General features: G+C 34.6%; 1 protein-coding gene across 1 annotated transcript; it reads left to right on the plus strand.

The window, feature by feature from the left end:
• Positions 1-8019: 8019 nt before the first annotated feature.
• Positions 8020-10713, plus strand: LOC131144402 (IAA-amino acid hydrolase ILR1-like 1). Its single transcript, XM_058093038.1, has 5 exons — positions 8020-8580; positions 9342-9467; positions 9562-9876; positions 9990-10118; positions 10223-10713. Exons 1-5 carry the CDS (start codon positions 8188-8190, stop codon positions 10601-10603), a joined length of 1344 nt encoding a protein of 447 aa, XP_057949021.1. The 5' UTR covers positions 8020-8187; the 3' UTR covers positions 10604-10713.
• Positions 10714-24161: the final 13448 nt, after the last annotated feature.

Genomic DNA, 24161 nt, shown 5'->3' on the forward strand with positions numbered 1-24161 from the left:
AATTATATTCCAAAAAAAAAAAGGAAGATGTCTTTCATAAAGCTGTAAGTTCAATATTTTTGACTTACATAATCACTTTTAAATAATTACCTAACATAAATATTTACTATTCAAAATGTCAATTTTTAAAATTAGTAATAATTGCATGATACCATTATAGAATGCTTTGCTTCTAGATGACTTGTTTTTTTGATAAAAAAAAATCTTAAAATAAATTTTACTAATCTCATCTTTCAATTGAAATTTTCACATTCTTCAAACTTGGAAAGGTACCTTTTTTATGTTATGATTGCATAATACGACTTCCCCCCCAACCCCCCACCCCCCACCCTAAATAGAGAAGTGGAGTGAATTTACTAATCTCATCTTTCAATTAAAAAAGAAACTTCAAAAATTGAGTCTTCATTCAAACAACTACTAGGGACATGGTTCTCGTTCAAGGAAGAGTTATAGAGATTCACGATTAAGGGAGAGTATGTTGGAAATTTCACTCATGAGAGCTATCTCAAATCGAAAAACTAAATATAGGACGGACTCAAAACCTAATATCTCAAACTTTCGAATCAAGTTGGTATTCACTCATGTATATCAAGACAATATAAAACCTGCGTAATTTTAAAGTTTTTAAAAAATTACATTTGTTTAAGTTTTTCCAAAAATTATTTTCAATAACCTTTTTCCTAAGTTTAGGATCATTAGCATAAGTAATGCATATTTTGGACTAAAAAGAAGATATTTTCCATAAACTAACTTTATCTTTTTCAACTTAGGTAATTGCTTTTTAAATAATACCTAAATATTTCATTATTTTTTCTTTTTTGAAAAAAAAAAAAATTATCTCGCGTAACGCAAATATTTTTTTTATTATTGCATAATACTAGTATAGTGCTCTAGATGAATGTCTTCTTAGAAAAATAAAATAAATTACTAATCTTGTTTTTCAGTTAAAATCAAATTTTTATAAATTGACCCTCCCTACAAATTAAAAATAATAATAATAAAAATATTTTCTTTGTTCAATGGGAATGAACTAAAGAGTGAAAGCAAACTCTTCATCTACCCATAATTTCACATTTATTTTTGCCTATCCTAGTTTGAAACACAAACTCCAACTTGAAGTTTCAAATTTAATCACACCTCCTCAAGTTCATGACACTTATTCTCTCAATCTAAACTTGATAGACAGATTAAGGTGAGGGGAATAAATATTTCAAAAATTAAATATTAAAGAAAAATTTATAATATTTTGAAAATTAAAATTTCATGCAAAGTTTGCTTCCTTTTTTATTTAAAAAAAATAGAAGTTTGCATCATGATAATTTTCAGGAAAATGCATTGCCTTTTGCTCTAAAAAAGTGTTTAAACTAGTAAAAAAAGTACTTATAAGCAATCATTCATTTTGCATAAAATTTTAAATTTTTTAATTACAAAAATATTATATTAATATTTATTTAGTTATCGTGGGAGGCAATAGAAGGGGTAAGGGTGGACCTTGGGAGGAGATAGTAAGAATTTAATATTCTTGAATCTATCAAAAGAAATGGTTTATGATTGCATAAATTGGTGAAAAATGATTTATATAATCGACCCCACTTAGTGGGACTAAGGTTTGATTTTTTTGTTATTATTGTAACTACAAAAGTATTATTAGGTGAAAGGCACTGATCTCTCCTGAGATTTGATAAAAAAAACAATAATCTTCCCTAAGATTTCAAAGATTTCATGAGCTTTTCCCAAGGTTTTAAACCTCTCTTAAAACTTGTCAAAAAGACGTAAACTTCTAATTATATTATATAAAAATACAAGTTTTTTAAGGAGATGTCGGTCTTTTTGGCAAACTTTAAAGAAAATTTGTAACATTTTTTGAATCTCGAGAGATATCTGTTACATTTTTGAAACCTCAGGGAATGTTATATCTTTCTGCCAAACCTCGAGAGAGGTGAGCAACTTTAGGGAAAAAGACACTGATCTTTGCTTATGTTTGGAAAAAAGATAGATACGTTTTTTGAGGTTTTAAGATTTCAAAAATATAATAAACTTATCTTGAGATTTATAAAAAAGATTCGTCAACACCCTATGTTCTGTAATAATGAATTCTAAAACATTTTCCCAGAAAAAAAAGGTGTTCGTAATTGTTAAGTCTTTTCTCGGAAATAAAAATAATTGCGGCATGATGGCATCTTTTATTTTTGGAAAGGAAATAAATAATTGGATGCAGAGTAAAGGTGGTGAGAATTTTGGAGCCAACCGTAATTTCATACTCAGATAGATAGGCCAACGAGGAGATTCCACAGCCAATCAAACAAAGCCGTCCCCGTCAAGTGCTACTCTTCGGCCCCACCTAAGAACATAACTTCCGTCACGTGCTGTCATTCTCGTCCTTGGATCATCGACCAATCACTGCCGTCCATCCTCATCTCGCTGTCCCCTTCTCCTCCACAAACTCCAGATTTCTGCGGACCCCTAAAAAAAATCATTCCCTGCGTCTCATCACCATCAACGCTCATGCGCTTTCGCCCTCCTCGCAAGATCTCCACCGTCCGCGCTTACGTCACAGAACATATAATCCCAGGTGTGCGGCCAGGAATTTTCTCTCCACAACAAATGGGAAGAAAAAATTAATTCGATTAAATCACAAGTAAATTGTGAAAAAATTTCTTGTGATGAAATTCATCCCTATTTTAACTTTAAAAGGATTTTGTAATTATTTTGATTATTATTTTGGAAATTAAATGATATAAATGGGTTTCATTTGTAATTAAAATTGAGATTTTAAAAATGTCAAATTTCCATAAAAATGCTTGTCCCCGTTTTATAAGAACATAATTATTACGAAGTAAATGAGACCATAACATTCTAAATATGGGATATTGCGTCAATATATTAAACTAAATTTAAGCAATTAAAAAGTAAAAAATAATTATTTACTGCGGGGTTTCAAAATTTTCAAAACCCCTCCTAAAATTTTAAAAATTTTAGTGACATTCCTTGAGGTTTACCAAAAAAATATAAATATTTTAAAAAAAAAAAAAAAATTTTTTTTAGAGGAAGTCTATAATTTTTTGAAAAATTTTAAAAAAGGTATGTAACATTTTTGAAATTTCTATAGAGTTATACGATACTTTTAAAATCTTAAGGAAGGTCTTTATCTTTTTACTGAATGTTAAGAAAGATAAGTGCCTTTTTGCCCTTAATTAAACATAAAAAATCATTATAATATTTATAAAAGTTTAAGATTTTATACTGTGAAAACTGATCTAAATATTTAATTTTTGTAAATTAAATGTCCCTAAATGTGTAAAAAATAATGAAAATTAAAGACAGAATATTAGAGAATATATCACACATGAAATAGTGCAAGAAAAATAAGTTAAATTATGAAAATAATTCTTGATATGAATAATCCTACTCAACAAAACATAAAAATTTAGAATCTAATTCTAAAAACTTAACATCTTTTAAAAAAAAAAAATATTTATCAGAGAATCTTTGATTTAATAACTTAAATTTCTTCGAAAAGGGGCATCCACTTTGAAGCATAGTATAAAGTAAAAAAAATAAAAAATGAGAAGGGCATTAAACATACCATTACTGCAGGCCTCCCATGTGATGCATAAGATAAATATTTAAATGGTTCATGCACACTATTTGGAGCATTAACCTTTTTCCTTTCTTTATAAATAAAATAATCTTCAAATAAAATAAAATAATATGATATAATAAACGAATCTTTCATTATTTTACAAAATATAAGAAAAAATTTATGTTTTTTTAACAGACCTTATGAAAGATCTTTGAAATATTTCAGGAGAGATTTCTGAAACTTCTAAAACCTCAAGCTTGTTAATTATTATAGTTAGTTTGTCTAAAATAAATTTTTAAAAGTTCTTCTTAATTACACATTTTTAATTATTAGAATTTAGTTCCAGATAATACCAAGAGTGTTGATAAAATGATATGTATATAAATTAATTTGATAATTATATTAATTAATGAGCAGAAGCAACGTGAAGGGTACGACTAGAATTGGAGCTATTGCATGTGGTCAGCGATGGTGTAAATTAATTATTATGGTTATCAAGACATACTTCTAGCTAGCAACCCTATCTGTGCTTAGTCTTAGCCTTAATGTAATTTAAGGCTGTTTAGTAATTTGAGTGTTACGTGTTGAACACTCAACTTAACTATAATTCATAGAATCTAAATATACTTTAATTGTTTAGTGTCAATATTTTTCAAAAATAAATTTAATATATTCGGCATAGTGGGGTTGACTTAAGTGGTAAAGGTGACTTATGATTTTGGTGATTCCAAGGTTACGGATTCGATTATCTCTTGAAAGTTTATTCTAGTGAATTATCAAGGGTGCATTAATGGGCGGACGGCTTTCACCCCTCCGATTTTGATGCCGCACCATAATATTCAAAGTGGCACAATGGTAATTGGAGGTCCTGGATTATCAAAAAAGAAAAAATTTAATATATTTAACTAGCAAGAGCATAAAGGTCTGTTTGGAGTTGAGAAAACATTAGGGGTTTGTTTGGATCAAAGATTTTGGTTGAGAAAAGCAAAGAAAAATAAGAAAACTCACTTTTTACTATATTTTTCTTGTATACCAAATGCTACTAAAAACGAAAATTTGTTTTAATATGATTAAAAATTAAGAAAGATCAAATGTAAATGGTGTGTAAAATCATATTTTATTCATTGATTTGATATATTTTTTTATTTTTTTTCTTACTTTCCTTGGTAACCAAACATGAAAAAATGGATTCCTTCATATTTCCCTTTCCTTTTCCCAAAATTTTCTAAGTTTCAAATAGAGAGTAGAAGAAAAAAAAAAGATAAAAAAGGGAAAAAAATGGTGAAAAACTACACTAGCATATTTGTTTATCAAGAAAAGTGAGAAAAAAACAAATATGTGCAAAGTGAATGAACAAAAAATTAATTTTTCACACATTAAAACAAATTTGGTTTATATTAGTATTTGGTATAGAGATAAAATAGAAAAATAAATTTTCTTCTTATATTACTTTCCTTTCTTTTCCTTAAAAAAAATTTTTGATCCAAAGGGACCATGATGATTTGGTAAAATAAACAATAATTATATAAACTGAAGTTTTTTATTTAATATAATAATATTTTTTTGTCATAATAATTTTCAATAATTACAAGTAACAAAAAAAAATTGATAATTTCAATTTTAGCTTTGAGCATTGGTTTTTATTAAAATTAGAAAAGGTCTTTTGGATTCTATCTTATTAAATAAAACATGAAAAGATATTTGACTCACTAATCGAATTTTTCAAAAAGAATTAAGGATTGCCCTAAATGCTCTAATATCTAGTTGGTTTACTAATTTACTAGGCTTAGTTTGACCCCTCGGTAACTTTTTATAAGGATCTTTTAAAAAAGAACTAATAAGAATAACTTTTTTTTTTTATTTTTTATCAAAGCACCTTTTGAAAAAGAGCAGATGAAAAAAGTTTTTTTTAATTATTTTAAAACTATTTGGCCCCACTATGAAAAAAATTATTAAAAAAAATCGACTTTGAGTGTTTGATATAAAAGTTATAAGGTTCTTAAAAGTATTTAAAATGACTAAAATAAATATGCATTTTTGAGAAATATAATTAATGCATTCATAATTTTGTGATATTTTTTAAAAAATAATAATAATAGGGACACCAATGAAAGTGAATAATTTGTTAGAGAAAAAAGTTAGCTTGCCTTGCTCACTAAATAGTTGACTTTAAAAAGTTAAAAAATTTTATTTATCAAATATATGCAACCCACCTTTTACTTTTAAAAAGGAGAAATTTATGCAAAAATGGGGAAACAAACTCATCTTTAAAAAAGCTCATCAAGAAAGCTAAAAAAAAGGTAGTCAAGAAAGGTAAAAGCTGAGTTTTAGAAGTTAGACAAATTGTTAACCAAACACAATAGGCACAATTCAACTTTTACTTTTAAAAATGATAAATTGAGAAAAAGAAAAGAAAAGAAGCCAAACTCTACCCATGTCAAGAAAAATAATTGTATATACTGCAAAAGATGAGATTCTTCTTTCTTTTTTTTCTTGTGTTTTTTGTTTTTAAGTTTTTTAAAATTTAAAATTTTGATTTTTTGGAGATGGAGGAATAGCTTGCTTTGGCAACCCTATTTCTATTATCTACATAAATAGAATTTCAAAAAATTTGTTCAGATTATTGTAAGAGTATTTGTGATCAGTATTCATTTGTATATAATACAAACTGATATCAAATCATATTTTCAGTTTCATTCTATCTTGGAAACGTATTTGCTGACCTAATACATACTAGTCTAGTGGAGACAAATAACGTTTTAAAGAAAACTATATTATAGCGTGCCTTGAAGCAAATTTCTGTTTTACAGCTTTTTCTCATCTTCTTCTTTTTCCTTTTTCTTTTTTTGATTACATAGGAACTCCAGCCACCAACAAACCCTTCGGATCCCTTGGTGCGACACCAAACTTACGGATCAGCGTCCTCCCCCTAGGTCTCATTGATAAGGTAAAGTCCGGAATGCAGACACAACTTCCGTGCATCAGTTGGTCGTTCAGCTAACTCGACCCCCGTGACATATCTCCATTACCATCAACTGTCCCTGCTGGCTAACAGAAAACTCTCATCATCCACAGTTCCTACTGGCTCACAGAATGAACTCTCACCATCCACGGTCCCCGTTGGCTCACAAAGTAAATTCTCACTATCCACAGGTACCGCTGGTTCCATGAGTGTATCTACTTAAAATTGAACCTCCGATACTCCTTCTTACGTGTTGATATCTTTCTACAGCTCCATGCCTGTGGGGGCACCTTTTTCTCATCTTATACTTACATTTATAGCAATAGTTTCAAATTATGTGAAATCTATAAGGCTGCCAAAGCAAGCTGTTCCTCCATCTCCAAAAAATCAAAATCAAAAATTTTAAAAAGAAAAGAAAAAAGAAAGAAGACATCTTTTGCAGTATATACAATTCTTGTTCTTGACATGGGTGGAGTTTGTTTTTTTGTTTTTGTTTTGTTTTTTTTTTTTTTTGTGTCTCAATTTCTCATTTTTAAAAGTAAAAGTTGAATTGTGCCGATTGTGTTTGGTTAACAATCTGTCTAACTTCCAAAACTCAGTTTTTAGCTTTCTTGATGAGCTTTTTTATAGATTTCACATAATGTGAAACTATCGCTATAAATGTAAGTATAAGATGAGGAAAAATTGCAAAACAGAAATTTGCTTCAAAGCACGTCATAATGTTGTTTTCTTTAAAACATCTCTACTAGATTGGTGTGTATTGGGTCAGCAAATACGTTTTCAGAATATAATAAAACTCAGAATATGATTTGATATCAGTTTGCGTTATATACAAACGAAAACTGATCACAAATAAGTAATCTAAATAAATTTTTTGAAATTCTATTTTTGTAGATAATATAATCCATATCTGAAAAAGATATAATTTGTGGAAACTTTTGTAAGAAAGAGAATAAGAGAATGAAGAATTTTCTATATTATTTCTTGGAGTTAATTCTGTCTATTTATAGACAAAATTATGCATTTTTCGAAAGTTTGCATCTGTTCAAATCGCGAAGCAAATTTGACTTCTTGTTCAGTTGATGGTACCGTTGACTAGGTCTCACCACTTAATCTTAAAAAAAGACATAAGGTTAATTTTTAACCATCCGATTATTATAAACAGTCACGATCTCATAACAATGTAAGCATCAAGCGCTAAGTGCTGGTACACCACTGGCATCCCAAAGCTCACATACTTAGCTTATCATTTATTAATGATTTTTCTTTTTTCACTTTTTTCAATGTGGGACAAGACAAACTCACGAAACATTAATTACTTTAGAAAATTCATAAAAAAAAGATTTTGAAAAAATCCATAAAATCAAATATTTTAGAAAATAATTCAACAATAAAGAGCTTTCCTGTTTTCACTCGCCGGAAATCTCTCCTCCTGCGATCAAAATCTTACCTCCCACAGACTTTTTAGGTGAAGTTAGTTTTATAATTCCTTTTTTTTTTACCTGCACAGCGACTGCCACTCATCCACCATAAGGAATTTCTTGAGGGGTATCCCAAAAAGCACCTCCTCAACTAGCATGATGATCTTATATAAAGAAACAACTGCTCTTTCCTCCCTCAACTTTTAGTTTGCCTCAGAGCCATGAGCCATCTTCTGCAACTCTCCCTTTTAATCTCCATTGCTGCACTCCCCTTCTGCTGCTGTTTGGACCAACAGAAACACACTGCTTTCCATGAAAGATGCTCTGATTTTCTCGCAACAAACCAAAATTCTTCACTGAAAGACCACATACTAAGGCTGGCTAATGATCCATCCTCTGTGAACTGGATGAAGAAGATAAGGAGGAAAATCCACGAGAACCCAGAACTCGCGTATGAGGAATTTCACACAAGTGAGCTCATTAGGCTCGAGCTCGACCGCCTCGGTATCAGTTACCGGTGGCCGGTGGCTCGAACCGGCGTAGTAGCTACCATAGGGACTGGTTCTCCTCCCTTTGTGGCTCTGAGAGCAGATATGGATGCCCTGCCCATTCAGGTGATCATCAGTCTTGCCACACACATGATTTAGCACTATATGATTTAGCACTATCTAAATTGGTTCATCAGCATATAATCCGTCTTTTGTTTAACCTTTCAAAAACAACGACGACGACAATAGTAATCCAATCCATTTTTGTTTAACTTGATTTTGATTTTTGGGTTATTGAGAATGTTCTGAAATTTATAATACAAGTGCAATTAAAGATCCAGGGATGATGGTTCCTGGACCCACACAGGAACAGTGGTTGATGTAATCTCCTGGATTAGACTTTAGTATGAGTGGGTGTTGGACTCGTGAACAGTACTGATAGCATGTTTACACTCTACAGTTAACAGACAAACCATCCCTTTTATTAAAAATCAGCAGAAGAATTTCTTTTACTAATGCAATTATCTTTGAATGGGATATTGTTTTTTCCTTGTATGATTCTCTGAATGACTTCATTTTACTGTGAATTTTTTAATTAATCTGAACAGTTCATACACACGCGTGCGCACACAATATAATTGTTCATTTCATGATTGTTAAACTTCCCCCTTTGATAGATCCATCTGCCATTATGCATAGACCTTGGGATATGGGTTAAAGGCCCAATTCAATTTAGTCCTGAATACAAGACTTCTGTCAGTTTTTGAAGTCCCCTTTTTACAGTTTAGATTAGTACAGTTGCTCTGGTTTCAAAATTACTTTGAATGCGTGTTTTGGACTATCTCTTAACACTTTGAACAGATTGTGCAACTCATGTACTTGTGCAGGAGTTGGTGGAATGGGAGCACAAGAGCAAAGTGGATGGCAAAATGCATGCCTGTGGACACGATGCCCACGTCACAATGCTCCTTGGCGCTGCAAAAATCCTGCAAGAACTCCGAGAGAATTTACCGGTACTTCAATTAGTTCATCCAATATGTAGTTGATGTAAATCAGACTATGCAACTAGCATTGGCCTCTAATTGGATTCATTTTCTTCTGAAATAGGGAACTGTTGTTCTAATATTTCAACCAGCTGAGGAAGTTGGGGAAGGTGCAAAGGAAATGATCCAAGAAGGGGTGCTTGAAAATGTGGATGCTATCTTTGGGATGCACACGGTGCACTCCTATCCAAGAGGCGTTGTGGCAGCCCGGCCTGGGAACTTTTTAGCTGGGTGTGGGGGATTCAAAGCGAAGATCCGTGGCAAAGGGGGTCATGCAGCAATCCCTCAAAAGTCCATTGATCCCATTTTGGCAGTTTCAGCATCGGTAATTAGCTTGCAAAGTATTGTTTCAAGGGAGACAGATCCTATGGATTCCCAGGTGTAGTGCTCTCACTTCACAACTCATGCTAAATCTGATGATATAACTGCCTTTGTCCTACAGAATTTTGCCTCTGACATTAATGTTACAATTTTCTTCCTTCGAGTATGCAGGTGGTATCAGTGGCTATGATCCATGGAGGGACTGCCTTTAATATCATTCCTGACTCGGCTACAATAGCTGGCACTTTCAGAGCTTTTGGCAAGGAGAGCTTCTATGCACTGAGGGACAGAATCGAAGAGGTAGTTATCTAAATTAGGCTCTCCAAGCCATTTGGTGACAGACCCTAAAAATGAAGAATTCTTTGCAAATGAGTACTAATGTACTGAGTACTAATCTCTGGCAGGTTATAAAAGGGCAAGCTGCAGTGCATCGGTGTTCATCCGAGATTGAGTTCACAGGCGCAGAGCATCCCACAATTCCTCCTACCAAAAATGATGAGGGAATTTACGAACACGCACGAAGAATCTCTAGCAATATCTTGGGAGAGGAAAACACAAAAATAGCTCCTGCCTTCATGGGCAGTGAAGATTTTGCCTTCTACTTGGATCAAGTCCCTGGCTCCTTCCTGCTAATAGGAGTAGGAAATGAGAGGACTGGATCCATATACCCTCCCCACAGCCCTTACTTCAGCATTGATGAAGATGTGCTTCCCACTGGGGCAGCCATACATGCTTCATTTGCACATTCATTCCTCTCAACAAAAAAATTGACCCCCCATTGCTAGAAACTATGTCTTCTTATTCATTTGTTATATTTTTTTCTTTTTAGCAATTCTTCTCTAAGTTGTTCCTAGCTCTGAATTTGTTCATTGCAAAGTTCATTCACTTTTTTTCTCTTTCTTTTCTCTTCTTTTATATCATCATACTATGGAATCATATACACACACACACAACATATATATATATATATATAAATTGAGTACCCAATTGAAATAATCTCAAAAACTTCAACCCAGAGTTTGCACCTAATCGTATAATATACTGTCAAGTGGCTGACATTTTGCAATGGGCGTGTGTACCATATTTTGTATTCAGTATGGCAGAAGCTGTCTCCTGTTCGCATTAAATTGGTAAGCTTGAGGTCATTTTCATGAGGATGTAGGAAATGACAGGGCTGAGCATTTTTTTCACAAAATTTTTTTTTAGGGGAAGCAGGCTGTAAGTGGGGAGCACAGACACCGACACTTAGGCATGGGTAAAATATTGACATGAGGATACAACAAGGGACATGATGAAAATGTGTTAGCATGATTAATTTAAAATATATATATTTAGGCATGTTTAGTACTATGTGTTTAGTGTATTTTAATATTATTATTTTATTTATTATCTTGAAAAAGAACACGTATCTTGGAATGGGTTATGTATTTACATTTAATTAGGCGAGTGTATCTTAAAATTAGGTGTGTACCTATTTAATATATATACATCTTATTTATTTAGTGCACGGAGAATGAAAGGTCATTTTGTGCCTATAAATAGACCTTTAAGACATTGACACTATACACCAATTTCTTCACATCATTCATCGTGTCATCCTTCTTTCAAATTTAGAAAGTTTGACAAGCAAAGAAAGGTTTTTGTTTTTTTTTTTTGTGGAGCTTTGGACTTCTTCGTTTGTGCAGAATTGGAGAGAGTCATACGATTCAAATCAGGTTGTTGTATCCTAAGCGGAGGCAAGTCTTGAGGAGTTCCGCTATAGCAATTTGTAGGCTAAGCTAAAAATCGCAGAGGGTTTGAATCTCCTTAAAAAAGCGAGATATATGTGTCTCTCGTATTTATATTTGTAATTTTATTTGTGTTTAAGTTTTATTATTTTTATTTTTTAAAATTTCCTAACAATTTTTAAGGAGATTCAATATATGGAGCCTATAATCGAGAAACCGAATGAAAATATTAGAGCTTTCAACAAGCCTTTTCGGTTTAAAGGAGCTCACTTCAAGAGATGGAAAGACAAGGTACCCTTCTACCTTAGTCTCCTTAAAGTTGCTTATGTTCTCACCGAGAAAGATCCAAAAAAAAAAAAATCGATACCGAAAAGAATGAATGAAGATGAATTAGTCAATTACCATGAAAAATTGGAACAATACGGAAAAAAATGAGTATAAATGTCGGTTTTATATTTTAAATTGCTTATCCGATCATTTTTATGATTATTATGATACTACCTAATCCTCCGCAAAGAAAACCTATAAGGTTTTGCATAATAAGTATGGTACCGAGGAGACAGGAGCGAAAAAATACGCAACTAGACGATTTTTTCGCTATCAAATGGTGGACGAAAAACCAGTTGTGGAGCAAGCACAAGACTTTCAAATGATAATGGTGGAGGTTACATAAGAAGGGATAAAGATTGGAGACAATTTTGTTGTGGTTGGAATTATTGACAAGTTAACCCCATCTTGGAGAGAATTCCAGAAGAGCATGCGCCATAAACAGAAAGATATGTCTCCTAAAACTTTGATCACTCAAATTCGCGTAGAGGAGGACACAAGCTGTAAGTGGGGAGCACAGACGGTGACAGTTAGGCATGGGTAAAATATTGACATGAGGATACAACAAGGGACATGATGAAAATGTGTTACATTTTATTTAGGCATATTTAGTACTATGTGTTTAGTGTATTTTAATATTATTATTTTATTTATTACCTTGAAAAAGAGTACGTATCTTGGAAAGAGTTATGTATCTACATTTAATTAGGTCATTCATGTATGTATCTCATAAGTTCATAAGATTAATTAGGTGAGTGTATCGTAAAATTAGGTGTGTACCTATTAAATATATATACATCTTATTTATTAAGTGCATGGAGAATAAAAGGTCATTTTATGCCTATAAATAGACCCTTAAGGCATTGGCACTACACACCAATTTCTTCACATCATTTATCATGTCATCCTTCTTTCAAATCTAGAGAGTTTGACAAGCAAAGAAATTTTTTTTTTTTTTTTTTTGTGGAGCTTTGGACTTCATTTGTGCAGAATTCGAGAGAGTCATACGATTCAAATCGATTGTGTATCCTAGAGGAGACAAGTAGGGCTGGCAAAACAGGCGGGCGGGTCACCAACGGGTCAAGTCATAAACGAGTCAATGTTAAATAGGTCACACACATGCCAATCCTAACCGAGCGGGTAACGGGTCACCCATTTAAAAAAATATAATTTTTTTATTTTAAAATTTTCATATAAAATGACATTTTTTTTAAAAAAAAAAATACTGCATTTTATTTATTAATATCTAAATAAAACATTAGATAAAACCCCAATTTCAAACTCATCTCTTATCTCTCATCAAGTCTCTTTCGGTTGGAGGAGGAATCAAAATTAGATTTTCAAATCTTGGGGTTTAAAACATTATATCAAAGATTCAAAATTAGTCTGAAGAAGGAGACCTGGAGAAGAAGAAGAAGAAGTAAAAGAAGAAGAAGAAGTCGATGGATCTCCGCTCCGCTATTCGAACCCGAATCGGTTCGAACCTGACCTCCGATCCATCCACCATGCTCTATTCTCCTTTTGTTGTTTAAAGCTGTAACGACCCGAAAAATTATGCTATATATATTCTTTCTCAAAATAAACTTTGATACCACAAATATCAACAAAGTCAACCAGGACCCAAATTGGGGTACCGGGGATATACCTATCCATAAATACATACTATGTAGAGACCTGAAAAATTTATTCATGGATAATGATAATAATAATAAAGGATAGGGAAAGGGGAAGGAAAATTTAAAGGGAGAAAATAGGGCTTCGTTGACGAACCCAAGGTCTTCGTCGATGAATGTCCCATAGATTTCGGCGACAAGGTACACGTGTCTCATTGACGAGAGATTGCCGAGAGTATGGGGAATTTCAGGTTCATCGATGAAATAGCCTCCTCGTCGACAAAGTTCCTTCATGGGTTCTTCGACGAACCACTTGAATTCGTCAATGAATGCCCGATTATAAATATTGAAAACCCTCATTTCAGTGTGCATTTTGTTAGTTTTGGTGTATTCCCAAAAGGGGGGTGAATTGGGTATTTAACTTTATTCCTAGGTTAACTAGTCTAGCAACAGTTTTACACAACCTAGGGTCTATCTATGCAGTCATAAACTCAATCATTCATAATAAAACATACACGTGTAGTAAATAAATTGCGGAAATGTAAAGTGCACACATGATATATTATCGGGGTTTGGCCAACTGTGCCTACGTCCCCACCTCTAGCTCGCAAGCCCGAGGATTCCACTAATGCTCAATTAATGGGTGGAGCGGCACAGATTACAACCAGGTCAATTCACGGGGCTGACCTCAACCTAATCACACCTTTTCAAGATGGTGCACCTAACTTTCCTAATCGGGTCTAAGCCAATCCGGGACTATGTGACAGGGCTAGTCTCCCTCTCTAGGCCCATGCCTGGAATACAACAAATATAAAATTTTGCGTACAAACAAACCCTTCTTACACAAGCAGATATGTACTACAATACGCACAGTATAATCAATGCACCTCAAGTATGTATGAACTATAAGTTCGGTGCTCTACGTGTGCAATTAACACTCAATAAGATGTATAATCTCAAATATGCGTAGCGTGTTCTAACAAGCTAATCTTTGAAAGTGAAGTATATCAAATCTCAATATCAGATTAGTGTTTAAAAGACGCTATCAATAATATTCAAACGAACTCAAAAAATATTTTCTCAAATTGTATCAAGCACTAGAGTTGTTTGAAATGAAGCTTTGTAAAATATTTTGCACACAAAAATACGGGCTAAGATACCTTGCAATATCTATGCAAGAACCACAAGCCTCAAAGTCTTCCCACATAAAATTTATCAAATAAAATCGGTGGGAGAACTTTAAGCTTTACTCTCAATAATAAAATCAAACAATAAGCACAACAAATGAGAGTATGAGCAAATGAGGATTAAGCACAAGCACTCTATTTATACTCACAACACTAGTAAGATCAAGGAAAATAAAGTTCTAGAGTGTTTGGGAGTAGAATAAGCTAAAATAGGATTTTTTATTTTGAAAGAATTTGGCCTTAATTGTTTTTGCTAATCCTTGCTAATCTAAGTAAATGAACATGTATATATAGGCAAGGGGAAATTTTTGACTGTTGGGGACTCAATGGGGATAATTAGAAAAGTTTAAAATAAATCTAGAAAAATTAACCTAGTTTATCCTTTTTAATTTCAATAAAATTTAATTTAACCCGAGAGATTCAGGTGCCCGATTTGAGGTTCGAGTGTCCGAATAGACTCAGTCAAAAAATCAATTTTTAAAGGTTCGGGTGCCTGAAGTCAGGGTCAGTTCGCTGAACAAAAGTCAGAAGTATTCTGTTCGAGGTTCGGGTGCCCGAAACTAAGTTTAGTTAACCGAATGGTCCACTTCGGTCGCCAGAGGACTTTTTTAACGTGAACGTTCAGGTACTCGGGTTGGTGAAAAGCATTTTGACATGGGTTCGGGTGACCAAGGAAGATATGTTCAAATTTGTTCGGTCGCTTGAACATAAGTCAACATGTTGACCTGTCCAGGGTTTGGTCACCCAAGGCGTTTTAAACACCATAAGTTCGATCGCCAGAGCTCTCTCAAGTTTTTCAATTAAAGTCCAATTTTGCCTTATTTAGTTCCCCTAATATATTGAGTGATGTTAGGGACAATGTGCACTAAGTGTTGGACCTAGGGTCTTTTCTAAGGTCTTTTCACCATATCAGAAAAATCTGGCGTTGGTAGACATCCCTAAGGTCAAACTATGGTCTTAAGCTTTAGTTCCTACATACATGCTATGCATTAATTATTACAGACCGTTCCTATATTACTATTACACACCCAATATTAAACTTATAAAATTACAACAATGAATCTTCTGGGTCTTCTTTTGCTTCAAGCCACTGTATACCGCATGCCATCAATATGATCCAGTTAGTATGATCCTGCACACAAACTTGAAAGCCATCAAATACAAAAAGTATTTATCATTATCAAAACCGAGAATGACCTATAAGGTCAACACATTCTCTCTCTCTCTCTCTCTCTCTCTCTCTCTCTCACACACACACACACACATTTTCTCTCTTTAGACCCATGGTTCCCTCTCCTTCTCTCTGTTGGAATTGGTGTGATCCCAAGAGGGGGGGTGAATTGGACATTTAAAACTTTTTAGCTAATTTAAAATGTTTCACCAATTCACCACAATTCATACCCCATTCAACTTCTATACATGTATGTAAAGTGAGTTTAACGATAAAAGCAAACATACACGTGTGCAGTATCTTATTTAAATCAAATGTGTGCGTGAGAATAATTTTGACATTAAATAAACATTCATATGCATGCTGAAATTAAAGTGCAGAAATTTGAGTAAGATAAAGAGAACGACACTAGATTTTTTATAGAGGTTCGGTTAAACCAGCCTACATCCCCACCTTAGGCATACCCCCCAAGGATTCCACTATACCTGCTCACTTAACCTGGTGGAGCAAAAGCTTTTTACATCCTCTCCTTATGGAGCGAGGAAAACCCTAGCTCAATTACTAGGTTGAGCCAAACTAGTCTCACTTACGAGGCTGAGACTCCCTAATTCAATTCTGGCCTAAACCGAACCGGTCTCATTTATGGGGCTGAGACTCCCAGTTCAATTTCGGGCTGAACCCAATAGTTACATTAAAACCATTTTTGTATATGAAAATGCTTCTAAAAATACAAGCATAAATGTACACATTAAAGCTCTAAGATGTATGCACTCTCTTATGATATGATTTGAGCTCAGTAGAGTAACAGGTGCTTATCTACATAAAATTTACACAAATGAAATGTATATGAAAAATGAGTATTATTGTTCTAATATAAATATTTTTGCACGTAAATAATATTTGGAGAAACTAGAAATTTTAAGCTCAAAAGAATCTGTGCAATAAATAATTTTTCTCCCAAGAATATTTATCAAAGAAATAACTGAGAGAAATGCAAGCAATACTCTCAAAGATTGATTTTAAAAAATTAAATAACAAGTGAGAGTATTACCTGTACGATGAGCAGTGTAAGATTTTCTCCGACCACAAGAGCTTGAAGTATTTCTTCAGGCAGAAGGAAATGGATATGAGGCAGAGAAGGTGGTTGGAGTTGATTAAAGATTTTGACTGTACGATCAGTTACCACCCAGGGAAAGCAAACGTGGTAGCTGATGCACTGAGTAGGAAGTCTGGAGTATCAGCATTGTCAATTATGGAGATCCAGCGTCCGATCATGATGGATCTGGAAAGACTCGGCATAGAGTTGATGGAGAGTAATACCCCAGTATGTATCGCTAGTTTAGTGGTACAGCCTGCTCTGCAGGAAAAATTAAAACTGCCCAGAAAGAAGATCCAGAATTGGTAGAGGTGATGGACAGAGTGCAGAGTGGTCAGGGGGAGGATTTCAGTGTAGTAGATGACGGAGCTTTGCAGTTCCGTTCTAGACTGTGTGTTCCTGCGGATGCTGACATTAGGAGGACGATTTTAGAGGAGGCTCACAGATCTTTGTATACAGTTCATCTCGGTAGTACAAAGATGTACAGAGATCTGTGAGAGTCGTACTGGTGGAGTGGAAGAGAGAGATAGCCGAGTATGTAGCCCAGTGTTTGACGTGCCAACAAGTAAAGGCTGAGCACCAGAGGCCGGCAGGGTAGTTGCAGCCGTTATTTATCCCAGAGTGGAAGTGGGATCATATTTCTATGGACTTTATTTCAGGGCTGCCGACGGCATTACATGGCCAAAATGCCATTTGGGTTATAGTAGACCGATTGACCAAGTCTGCCCATTTTCTTCCTATCAAGATTAGCTATTCCCTTAACCGTTTGGCAAAGATTTATGTTCAGGAGATAGTTCGTTCTCATGGGGTGCCAGTATCCATTGTGTCATATCGAGACCCGCGATTCACGTCACGATTTTTGGAGGAGTTTACGGGAGGCTCTAGGGTCTCAGCTATCATTCAGTACGACATTCCATCCTCAGTCAGACGGGCAGATTAAGAGGACAATACAGATATTAGAGGATATGCTCCGTGCATGCGTATTGGACTGGTAGAGTTTGTGTATGATTACAGTTACCAGTCCAGTATTGGCATGGCACCATTTGAGGCTTTGTACGGTAGGAAATGTCGATCTCCTTTGTTTTGGGATGAAGTAGGTGAGCGGCGAGTAGTGGGACCAGAGTTGGTACAGCAAGCATATGATAAGGTTCGGCTTATCAGGGACAGGATCAGTGCAACTCAGAGCCGACAGAAGAGTTATGCCGACCATCACCACAGGAATTTAGAGTTTGACGTGGGTGACCACGTATTTTTGAAAATAGCTCAATTGAAAGGAGTTATGAGATTTGGTAGGTAGCCCTAGGTTCATTGGTCCGTTTGAGATTTTAGAGAAAGTGGGGCCGGTGGCCTACAGACTAGCTTTGCCACCTGTGTTATCCAGGATCCACGATGTATTCCATGTTGCTATGTTGAGGAAATACGTCCCAGATCCTTCTCATATTATCAGTTATGATGAGTTGGAGCTTAGCGATTCACTAGGATATGAGGAGGTACCAGTACGTATTCTAGATAGGAAAGTACAGGAGCTACGTAACAAGAAGATTCCTCAGGTAAAAGTTTTATGGAGGAATTATGCAGTAGAAGAAGCCTCTTGGGAGTCTAAGGAGCAGATGAAAGAGAAATATCCACAATTATTCCCAGAAGTTTAAATGTAATCAGAAAATGTGAGTAATATGTAGATTTTTTGTAGGTACATGTAATGTTATAGATAATATGAGCTAATTTTAGTTTTGGGAGAAATTTTCTTTTGATATGTGTAATCTCCCAAGACTTGAGTTGTAACCACGGTATTCCTCCGCCACAAGTGAGGGTAAGTAATAAATAAATAGACCATTTTGCCTAAGGGATGATAAGCTATGTGAATAGTAAATTTCGAGGACGAAATTTTTATAAGGAGGGGAGGATGTAACGACCCGAATTTTTAAATGGAATTTAAATAATAAAAAGAGAGAGATATAGAAACATAAATAGAAGGAGGCCATAGACTTCGTCGATGAACACAGGGTTTCGTCGACGAAGGCTTCAATAATTTCGTCGACGAACACAGGGCTTCGTCAATGAAGAAAAGCCGAAAGGGGTTCTGGAGCCGACTGAATTTCGTTGATGAAGACTGAATTTCGTCGATGAAATTAATAAGAATTCGTCGATGAAGGGTGCGTTAACGAAATCCTCTTTATAAATATGGAAAAACCCAATTTTTAATTCATTTGAAGATTCCTTTCTCTCCCCTTCGGCTCTCACACTCTCTCTCTCTCTTCGATTTTGGGCTCGTTTTACGCTGGATCGAAGATTTGAGGCTACCATGATGCTCTTGGCGAAGCTCTCTGCGAGTTTGCTGGAGCGGATCGTTGGGAAAACAAAGTTGGAAATCATCCCTGGGTTGAGGTAAGACTTTTTAAACCAAATTAAACTTAGTGGTAGTTATAGAAATTGATGTACACATGAAAATACTGATGGTTAATACTGGGAGTTTTGAATTTCAGGGTATTGAGTAGGAAATCCTACGGGGGTCGGGCTAAGATTTTAGGGGGCTTTCTCAGTAACCAGGTAAGGAAGTAAAATAAAGCAGTTCTTTTCCATGCAAACTATTATTGATTATGAGTAGATTTATTTTCAGAAAAACATATGATATATTCGTTTATTATGAATGAAATGTACGATTGGGAAAATACTGCTATGATGCTTAAAAAGCATATGTATGTATGAGATGTCAGAAAATCATGATTTTAAAATATGAAGTATGACTTTTAATAGAGCATGTGTGGCATGAATATTATCTTACATAAAATGAGATATGATATGAATGCTTTTACGAATAAAATACATTTTCGGGTATTTTGGAAAGATGGGTTATGTTATATTGAGTTGACGAATATATGATAAATGAGTTATTTTCAAATGTAAATACCTGAAATGTATTTGGTGCGAGGCCATATTTATGTTGTTGGCACGAGGCCGTATTTATATGATTTTGGCACGAGGCCATGTATTTATGCTATCGGCACGAGGTCGTATTGATATTATTGGCGCAAGGCCATATTTACTATGATTTTGGCACGAGACCATACGTATGATTTCAGCGTGAGGCCGTATTTATGTTTTCGGTACGAGGTCGTAATGATGTTATGTATGATCATGTATTATATGTTATCACAACTAGAATGTTAGTTTAGTTCAGACCAGGAGCTCGGTACCGTAGCTATGGGTAGATCAGATTTGGCACGAGGCCGTATTAGTACTAACCATCCTACGAGGGGATGGGAGATGGATAGTCGATGTGGCTTTCAGTAGAGTGTGGACGTCCACCTGGCAGTCCGGATCAGGGTGTGGCGGGCCCATCGTACTTACAGACATATTTGATTCGGCAGTGGTCGGCCAGCCATTGTCGGGTCCCGCCTTCGGGCTGCATAACCCGTCATGGGGGTAATACTTGACATTAGCTAGCTATTCATCCTGGGTATCTTTTCAGTATTACGAGTTATAACAGATGTTTATGTATGTTATGATTTATTAACGAATATGAAAATACATGATTATCCAACATGATATTATGATTATTTCCAGAGTTATGAAATGTATTATATATGTATAAGCACTTTAAATATTCATGTTGTCACACAACTGTATTTAGTTTACTTTCCCAAACTGAGAAGTGTCTCACCCCCAACATTATTAAATTTTTCAGGAACCCTAGAGAGACCGGTGGGTCAAGGCCGCCGTTGAGTTAGTGAGATTACCCGTGAGAAGGGTAAGATTTTGTACTAGGGTTACAGTTATTTTGTGTGACCCTAGAGATATTTTGATGTATATGGATATGTACAGAAGTACAGTATTATAATATTATAAAAGCTCTGGTATTATGTTTTATGGGTGGATGTATGGATTTTTATATTTACTGCTGCTAGGTTTTCCGCTGTGTGTGACAGGTGTCCCCGTTCGGGTCAACCATTTTATTTATTATGTTGTATTTTATTGAGGGACGTTACACCTAGGGTCTATCTATGGCCGTTCTAAGTACTCAAACACATCATGCAGATGCATGCATCATTACATACTAGAGATATAAAAAATTAAATGCAATTACATAAAATAAATATCTTCTTCCTCTTTTTGCTCTTCTGACTTCATGGAATGCTTGATCGTATAGTCTTTAAGTCCTACAAGTTCCATTGTCGTTTCCTTATGTATGTGTTAAATAAATGGACATGTTCACATGCTAAATACACACATAAGAAACATATGCTTTGTCAGCATCGAAAGAGGGATCGGACTCAAAAAGTTAACACTCTCTTCATTTTCGACTTCGTTAAAGTTCAGATTGACGACTTGGAACCGCCACGAGTTTTGTGGGAAGATTCTCTACAATATAAGCAAAGTAAATTTTCAGTTTGGAGTTCCGGAGCATCATCCCAAAATTAGGTTAAGTAAGAGATTTTAGGGTTTAATGAGTTGTTTGAAGTATTTGAAATCTGGGAAGTATTATATAGAATTTGTTGTGGGAAATGAGTTGATTGATTTGGTAAAAATATGATTTTTAGGCTTTTGAACTATGAACACCGAGGAGCGTCAGATTTAGGGTGTTAGTGGACCTCTCAGTAAGTCAAGTAAGGGGAATAAATTATTACAGTCGATTTAAGAAATACTGATTGACTTATTATATGAAAATGTTACTATAATATTTTACTTGAAATTTATTATGATATAAATATCAGATGAAATTTGTGTGGCATATGATTTATGTTGAGATGTGTTTAAATTTGGGTTAAATGATTTACTCTGAGAATATGAGATTATGAAATGTGAATTGAGATATGAAATTTGAAATGGTGAAATGATGAAAAGTGATTATGTACTGAAAAGTATATCTTCTGAGAAATGATGAAACATGGGATATGGAAATGTTTTATTGAGAAATGTGAATTATGTGAAACGAGACATGTATATGTATTTGTGAGATGAAATGAGTATGGAATTAATGAAATACCATTGAAATGATGAAATGAGTTGTGATTACTGAAAATGTGAACATTGCAATGATAATGCTGCAACGAGAATAATGATATGTGAATACTGGTATGTAAATATGAATATGAGAATGGGAAATATTGTAATGTAAAATTCTGCAATATGAATATTGAATTGTGAGAATTGAAATGTGAAATTTTGAAATATGAATATAGAAATGTGAATGATGAAATGTCAATACCGCATAATGATTGCGGGTATGTGGTAGTGATATCACTGATGGATGATTATGGAAACACTAATGATGAGTTGTGATATTGAGCACGGTACTGTTGCTATTGGAGATAATGCAACCACATGGACTTGTGGAGCGTGTGGCGTGACAGTCGACTGAATTGTTTAGTAAAGTTATTGTGCCCCCTTAGTCTAGATCAGGGCTATAGGCTGGTTAGTTGTACTACAGATACGGGATATATGAAATGATATTTTGTTCTAATCGGGTCGGCCAATTGCGGTTAAATCTAGCCTTCGAGTTGCACAACCCTATTCATAGGGGGAAGCATGACATAGAGAGATATCCTCAGGGCAGCCATGAGTTACAGATACGGATGTATCGGTTATTGAGGATACTCATGAGTTAGATATGAAATGGAAATGAAAATGGAAATGGAAATAAAAATGGAAATGGGAAATGGAATAGCGTGAGTTATTATATAATTAATTAAAGCGAAGTAAGACACTTCGCCCGAGGGCTTACTGAGTAAGGTGAGTGCTCTGATATGTATCAATTGTAGCTGATCATCAGTTAATCAGGCTAGAATACAAATGATATCAGAGCAGGGGGAAACTACTTGTATGGGCGGGTAAGCTTCCCTATTTTCGGGAACTTCGCTAATTATGGATTGCGTGTGTATGGTTTTGAAAATGAAAGTAAAAGCTAGTGAAAACTTGTGTTGTATATTTATATGATTGTAAATGTGGAAATTGTATATTTTCTCAGAAGATACTATCACTGTTATGATTATATGTTATGATATAATGAAATTTATACTGCCACATAGTGTAGATAATTTATTCCATCTCACTGAGATGTGTCTCACCCAATCATTTAAATATTTTAGGAAACCAAGATAGACGCTGTGATAGAGCTCCGAGGTAGAGGTGAGCAGATACCCTGGATAGACAGGGTAAGTATTTTGAACTAGGGAGGTTTGTTTCCCCTAGAGGTTTTGTGGTAGACTTGTATTTATGGATGGTTGGTACTCTGGTATGTGTATTCGCTATGGTATGTATATATGTGAAATGACTTCCGCTATTAGGTTTGTGTATATGTGAATGTTTGTATACCCGGTACCCATTTCGAGTCGGGTTATGTTTGAATGGTATCAGAGGTGTTGACGTGGTCAATCTGTGGTGATTGATTTATTTTATTTATAAAAGAAAAAAAAAGGGATGAAAAATCGGGGCATTACATACTATCTATGCAGCGGAAAACATAATATACCTGAACCTTATATACAATACCAGAGTTCTACTATCTCCATAATTATAAATGTACATCCCCAAATTCAATAAAAACATCCTAGGGATTACACAAAACATGTCTCTCAGTTCAACACTTACCTTGAAACTAGGTACCACAACCTCCTCTACTTCGGAACTCGCTCCTCTCGTCTATCTGGATTTCCTGAAATGTTTGAATTTTAGGGTGAGACACCTCTTAGTAAGTGGGATAGATTATAATCAGTATGTGGCAACATAAGTTCTATTGTGTATCATAAATATATGTTATGCATAGTTAACTGTAACATAATTAACTGTATTCGATAATCGGGTAAATCTGTACTCATATTTATATAAATCTAGAGAAAACATATTTTCAACATAAATATACTGTGTTATAATAAATTGCTAGAAACATGTAAATCATCTGCTATAATTGTATAATACTGAATTTTTTTCCTGGATAGATAGTTAGCTGATATCATGTATTACCCTCACATGATTAGGTTGTGCAGCCCGTAGGCGAGACCTAGCAATGGTTCGCCTACCATGCTAAGCCAAAACTGACTCATCTGTAAGAACGATTGGCCTGCCCAGCCTGGTCCAGACTGCCAAAGGGGCACACTACTCTTCTTTGGGCCAATCGACAATCCAATCACCAACACTCTATCTGAGACGTGTGGTGGGACTAATCTAAAATTATAGCTACGGAACCATGCTTTGAAATTGAACTAATCCATTAGGATTCTGCTAT

Source organism: Malania oleifera, chromosome 12 (genome assembly GCF_029873635.1).
Source record: "Malania oleifera isolate guangnan ecotype guangnan chromosome 12, ASM2987363v1, whole genome shotgun sequence".
Lineage (NCBI taxonomy): Eukaryota > Viridiplantae > Streptophyta > Magnoliopsida > Santalales > Ximeniaceae > Malania > Malania oleifera.

Excerpts from the sequence above, each read along its gene's own strand:
- LOC131144402 (XM_058093038.1), top strand. The coding sequence starts at position 8,188 with ATGAGCCATCTTCTGCAACTCTCCCTTTTAATCTCCATTGCTGCACTC. Across the intron at positions 9,468-9,561 it reads AACTCCGAGAGAATTTACCG|GGAACTGTTGTTCTAATATT; the intron begins GTACTTCAATTA and ends CTTCTGAAATAG. Across the intron at positions 10,119-10,222 it reads TGAGGGACAGAATCGAAGAG|GTTATAAAAGGGCAAGCTGC; the intron begins GTAGTTATCTAA and ends AATCTCTGGCAG.